A 6,500-nucleotide genomic window follows, 5' to 3' on the forward strand; every position below is an offset into this window, starting at 1 on the left:
AGAAACAGTACAGATTAATTACCAAGTCATTTTGAATTACAATACCATCCAGTATTATTTTAGAGTTTTTGTTTTTCCATCTCTGAGTAATTACTGTGGAAAACAATAAGCAAGTAAATTACGTGGCTTACTATAGATCTAGAAAAAGATCGACTTTTTAAAAATATATTCTTCCTAGAATTAGGTAAGCATTTTTAACATTTTTTTCTTCTACATTGCTTAAGGCTAACTTGTCACACTTAAATCAGTTTTGCACATATATAAGCACTGTCCATATCTTTCAGTGTCTTCGTGTGTTGATGGCAAGAACTGTGCTTAAGAATATATTTGAATTTTATTTCTGTTTAAGGAGGAAGAAATCTATATAATTTTAAGTAGTCATTTCGGTCAGCTGTACATTAATTTGAATGATGCTGCCACTGCTTAACGCTGGAGCTCTAATGAAAAGCATCAAAGCCAGATTGAGCAAGCAAATGCACTACGTGTTATGTAGATTTGGTTCTGAATTACTCTGTTAGTTCCAAAAATCAGATTCACTTGCTACCATTGAGAATCTACCCAAAAACTTGCCTATTAAATTTTCTCTTGAATTCATGAATCTCCACCTCCAGTACTCAACCTAGCTGCCGTCATCACTAGCCTGGAACACAGCAGTCATCTCCTCACTTATCTCCCAGTATCTACTCAGCTGTCCTCAAACATAGCCAGAGCAATACTCTTCAAGCGCGGAACTGGTTGTGTTCTCCCCATCTAAAGTCTGATGGCTCTCAGGACAATTCAGAACTCTTTTACAAGACCTACACAGCCATGCATGATCTGGCCTCCCCTATAATTTCTCCATCCTACTCCTTACTCCACAGGGCCTTTTGTACACTCCATGCCCTGTGTGTTCCCTCTCCTTTTACCCTGGTAACTCCTGATCATCCTACAGATCTTACCTTCAGCATCATTTTCTCAGGGAAGCTTTCTTTGACCATGACACATCATTCTCCAGGTCTTTATGTACCTCTCCTTCCAGCACTCTGTCACATTTGCAATTTTACATTTCTTCTTTTGCCTCCATTCTGGCCTCTTTACTCCATAGCTGGAGGGACCATTTCTGGTTTTGCTCACCATTTTGTTTCCAGGCCCTGATAAAGTGCCTATAGGCACCAAATATTTGTGGAACAAATGAGCAAATAAGAGTTTCAAAAGGGCTTTAAGTAACAATGTCACTGAAGTAAAAGTATGGTTCTTCATGATGATTTCTTTGAAGGATGAGACAGGACTCACTTGGATGTAGAAATTCTGATTCGGGAGTTGCCTTTAAACCTATCACATTGTCATTATGTCCTGTCTAAAAAGGCCAAGCCAATATAGCATTTGTTATGTGGTGGTGGATGAGCGGAGGCTGAGCTGGTCCTGGGTTTGAGTCCTGGCCTCTATTTATTAGCTCTGTGATTGTGAACCACGACTTAAATTTCTTAATCTTTGAAATGGTAATAATCCCCACCTTATATGGCAGTTGTGAGGATTAAACAGATAATGCCTATAACACATTTAGCAGTTAAGGTCTCTAGAGAGTTTGAGAGTGGTGCAGACTACTGCTCTTAGAGGATCCCACATTAAAAAATATGACAAGATTTAAATATCTGTAGATTTTTAAACTGTTCACTGGGGAAAACAGAATATAACAATGTAAATGCAATAATAACATTAATGAGTTAATTACAAGATTTTCTTTTAAATGTGATCCTTAGTGGACCATAAGTTTAAAGTATTGTATGTCTCAGTTGTGAATGTGTACCATCTCATTTGGCCATGTACAAGTCTAAATGCAAAGAAAGCTCTCTGTGAGACCTCCTGGCCACCCCAACAATAGGCCCTGAGCACGATGGTTGGCACATAGCAAGCACTGAAAATAATAATAGCTAATGTTTGTTTATTGTCTCATTTTTGATTTCAGACAGTTTTCAAGGGTTCAGAAGTCAAGTCTGCTACTAAAGCCTGAACTATGTCCTGGTTGCTTTTAACAGTAGATTTGCTACTCTGAAAACTGCCAGCCATTTAACACCTCTATGAAAATTAGGGTAACTGGCATGTATAATCTTTAAGACACTCAACATAGCTCAGAATCTTCTAGTATAACCATCAAGACGTGAGCCCCAGCCCTGGCCATGGCTTCTCATGAGCCTCCAAAGCACAGCTTACAAAGAACCCTCACCTGTGTTAACTTGTATACAGTTTCCTTTTATCCTTAGGAGTTTGAAAACCTTCAAAATAGCAAAACGATAATTTATCTCAGGCTAACTTAGAAACAGTCATTTACATACATTCTTATCATAAATTAGGAAAGAGAAATCTGAAACCAAAAGACTTGTGTTATTAAACTTTGAACAAGCCGGATAGACTTAACCAAGTTAAATTTCTCAGGAAAATGGCCTGCCGATAGGATAATTACTGACTATAAACTGTATTTGCAGAAACTTTTAGAAATGTTTTTCATGACCACATAATATGGACTGAGCAATTATGGAATGAAGCACTGTACTAAATGCTATCTAAAGGATGGAACTCATTTAAATAGACATACAATGAAACATTTGTGGAAAACATTTAATAACAATAAAGTTGCACAGAAGTACAATGACAAGTGCTAAGGGTAATGCTGGAGTAATTGAAGTAACAGGTACAAAATCAGGATCAGAGATAATTAAAGCCTTCAGAGAGAGGGAGGTGTAGGGTGTTTTGAAACATAGAGAGGTATTTGTTTGAAGAGTGGCTCTGAGACAGGTATGTTTTGTGAAAGGGTGACCTTCAGAAGATATGTCTGTCCTGTGGGCTATCGATGCCCATTAGCTGGAAGAGTAACCAAAAGGTTTTTATAATTTTATAGCAATTGGAGGCTCCTAAAGATTTCTAAAGAGAGTAGTTTTTTGAAAGTTGAGAAACTTGAGGCAGGGGGCTCTTGAATAATCTGGACAGAGAATCATCGGAGCTACGAATAAGTGTAAAGCTGAAAAGCCAAATTTAAAAAGTAGTAAATCTGGGTGATAGGATGAGGATTGAAGGAGCATGGTTAGCATGAGTTTAAGGTTACAAGCCTTGGAAGAACCATATGTAGACAGTAGCTGTCAAGCACATGGGGAAACCGAGTCGAACCAAGGAGTTCTTGTGAAGATAAGTTTAAATAACCCATCCAAAAAATAGCAACAGGACTGGTAAGGAGCAGGTATGTGTACCAAAATGAATGCACAGATATGGAGATGCACTAGTAAAAATAAATGGCCAGAACTCCTAAGGGGCGTGTCCTACGAAGAAAGAACAGGCTATAGGCAAAGGTTCATGGGCAAGAAGGACGAAATCTTCACAGATGAGCGATAACTCAAAACCATTACCAAGGTTAACATGGATGTGAACTTAACATGGAACCCAGAAAGGGCAGTATTCTACTGTGTATCTCCCTGGCTGTCAGTTATGGTTCCTCTGAGCTTATCCTGAATTCTCCCAGATTCCTCAAGAGTTACCAAAGGCAGAAAAGATGTGTTCTTCCCATGAGTCCAGCTTTGAACCAATGTCTTCAGAGAGAGGAGAATAGGTTTCAAAATTCTGACCTTGGGAGCTAGGGTCAGACATGCCCCCTCCAACCCTGTTGGGATCAGGCAGGCAGTTCACATCTGCCTCCAGAGGCTGCTGGGGCTTCAAATATTTCACTTCAGTTTCACAAGCAGAGTGGTGGAGGAAAAGCTCCGGCCTGGCTGAAGATTGAAAGGATTTTCCGCTCTGACGACGTGACTTGGCGCGCCTGTTCTGGAACCACACCTGGAAGAAGGGAGAGAGAAACTGCTTTCAGTTGGAGTCCTTATGCTCCTATTACCTTCATAGTTCATAGTAAGTTTCAGTTTAACATGCCCAGGCTCCCTGCTCCAGAACCTTATGGTTTTCACAAAACACTTCACAAAATCAAAGCACCTGGCTTTCTCTGCCTCACCATTCCCAGGAGCAAAATTAGAATAATACCTAATCCTATATACTTTACTTTATAATATATACATATATACTTTATATAGGGACAGTTGCAATGAAAAATGAGGCCACAGAAATAGCACTTAGAACTTTAGGAAAAAACACTACTCTCCTTAAAGATGATGGGCACAAAGACAATTTGGAAAATCCGTTTTTGAAAGTGCACTCCCTTGTCAAATTAGTTAAGGAGGTATTTTGTTCAGTGGACTTCATTCACTTCTGTGAATAAAATTTTTTTTGCTCACTATTCCCCTGCAAATACTAAGAGTGTCCTGCTTAGGAAATTTCTGTGCCAGCTGTTGAAACTGACAGATGTATTCCACCAAGGATGCAGAAAAACAAGTCCACTCTTTCCCAGTGTTACATTAAGGGCTCCTACTTAAACCTGCACTTGGACATGGACCAAGGTGCTGGAGACTAACAAGCAGAAACGACCAGATTCTCATCATCACTTAGCTCCAGGATTCTGATCCACATTACTTTAGGCAATACCTTGCACTAGATTTTTCAAACTGTGACAAGAAATGCCATATACTCCAGATGCTACATCCTTTCCAACCCAAATTCCAGACCCAATACCTGTCAAGAAAGTGGCCTAGGGGCCCAAGGGCAACCTGGTGAGGCAGCCCTGCCCTGTCTCAGCTACCATTCTCATACCAGGGAGAAACACCAACTCATCTGTCCTCGTCTGTCTCTTATTCTAAGGAAAAAGTGTGAAAATACTTCCTATCATCTTCGTGCTGAGGGTTTACTTTCTGACCGTTTCAAGAGACCAGCTAGTCTCCTAGGAGGGTCCCTTATTAAACTTGGCAGTGAGAGAGAGAAGTCACTGAGCGTGCGCCTGAATGATTTCATTTAAGCCTCAATCACCCTGGGCAATAGGTACTGATTTCACACTGAGGCTTTCAAGGGAAGTAATTTGCCCAACGTCAAGTACGTGGCACCGAGGTGTTGCCCTGGGAATCCTGGCTGCTGCTCCCTGTGCCTCCACTCTGGGGCGCACCGGCGAAAGCGCCCGCCTGCACCGGGCCGCTCACCTGGATCCTGGATTCCGGGAGCAGGGTGAGCGCGGCCAGGCGCTCGCGCAGGTGGATGTCCGGGTACATGGTCCGGCGGAAGACGAGCTCCAGCAGCTGCAGCTGCTCCGGGCTGAACGACGTGCGCTTGCGGCGCTGCGACGCCGACGGGACGGCCGCGCCTTTGTGGGGCGCAGGCGGGCCCAGGCCGGCGTGGGGAGGCGCGGCGGGCCCGGGACCCCTCCCAAGAAAGCCCGCGAAGGCTGCCGGGGCGCCGCGCTCCGAGCCGAGGCCCGAGGGGCGCGAGGGGAGCAGGGGAGCGGCCGGGCTCGGGGGCGGCAGGAACGCCCCGCCGGCGTGGGCGGGCCGGTAGAGGGGGGACGCGGCGCTCTCCCCGAACTGGAGCTGGCTGGACTCCGCTGTGGCCATCGCTGCCCGACCCCAGTGCGCCGCCGGGAGGGGCAGGGCCTCTAGTTATAGGGGCCCCGGGACCGAGGGAGGGGGCCTGGGGTGGCGGCGCGATCAAAGGGCGGGACGCAGGAAGGCCCGTGTCTCTTTGGGGTGCGAGCCCGCCCCCCGCCCCGCCAGACGCCGGTGGGAATAATCGCTTCCGCTGCCCGTGGGATGGAGGGAGGGAGGCGTGAACTTGGGCCCAGGCCCCCTCCGACCCCTCCCCCGTCCATCCGCCCCGCCACCGCCACCGCCACCGCAATCAACATCCCCCAGAGCAGGTCTACTCCGGGAGGGCAGCCCCGAAGGGCCCGAGTGCGTGGGCGGAGTGCGGGCGGAACCGCCCTCATCCGAGGTCAGGTCGCCCACTCAGGGCGGCGAGGTCCTGGGGCCGCCTATCTCTCCCATGGCCCGGTCAGTGAGCCTTGCCTGCCGTCCTGTCTGTCGTCATCAAAGGTATTTATTTACTCCCCCTGCTATGTGCTAGACCCTGTACCAGGTTGGTCAAACAGCCCATCCCCTGTCCTCCGCGAGGCTTCCTAACAAGTCCTGGAATCAGAAGGAGAGGGTGCAGATAAAGGGACCTCAAAGAGAGGCAGTAAACTCAGCTGGGAGGGGAGGAGACCCTTTTGTCTGGAATGTCGCTGTGGGCCTAGGAGTAAGCGTACCCTAGACACAGCAGGATTGACAGTGTGCCTTTCCGAGCTCATTTATATACAGGCTCGCGATCCCTTCTGGAGATACCCAATAGTGCTCAGGACCCATCTGGCAGGAACGGAAGAGATGAAAGGGGCACCACGAAGTTTCCTCTTGCCTCTGCCCTTTAGGCCTCATTTAAGACTCCCATTTTATTCTGATTTGTACTGTGGTTATGGTTTATGTACCTGCTTCCCTCCTAGATTATAAAGCCTCAGCAGGAACCCACTTCTGTCATTAAAGTCTGTTGAGTGTCTGTTTTGTACATCTACTATGCATAAGACACCACTCTAGACACTCAGTGAACGTCTGCTGAATTGGATGTCACTGAAA

General features: G+C 45.9%; 1 protein-coding gene across 1 annotated transcript; it reads right to left on the reverse strand.

Annotated features, from left to right (window-relative positions):
* Positions 1–2,577: 2,577 nt before the first annotated feature.
* Positions 2,578–5,921, reverse strand: MIXL1 (Mix paired-like homeobox). The gene is made up of 2 exons (XM_032466745.1): positions 5,043–5,921; positions 2,578–3,801 (listed from the first exon to the last, which is right to left on the reverse strand). Exons 1-2 carry the CDS (start codon positions 5,448–5,450, stop codon positions 3,496–3,498), a joined length of 714 nt encoding a protein of 237 aa, XP_032322636.1. The 5' UTR covers positions 5,451–5,921; the 3' UTR covers positions 2,578–3,495.
* Between the last annotated feature and the right edge of the window lie 579 nt (positions 5,922–6,500).

Source organism: Camelus ferus, chromosome 23, assembly GCF_009834535.1.
Source record: "Camelus ferus isolate YT-003-E chromosome 23, BCGSAC_Cfer_1.0, whole genome shotgun sequence".
NCBI lineage: Eukaryota > Metazoa > Chordata > Mammalia > Artiodactyla > Camelidae > Camelus > Camelus ferus.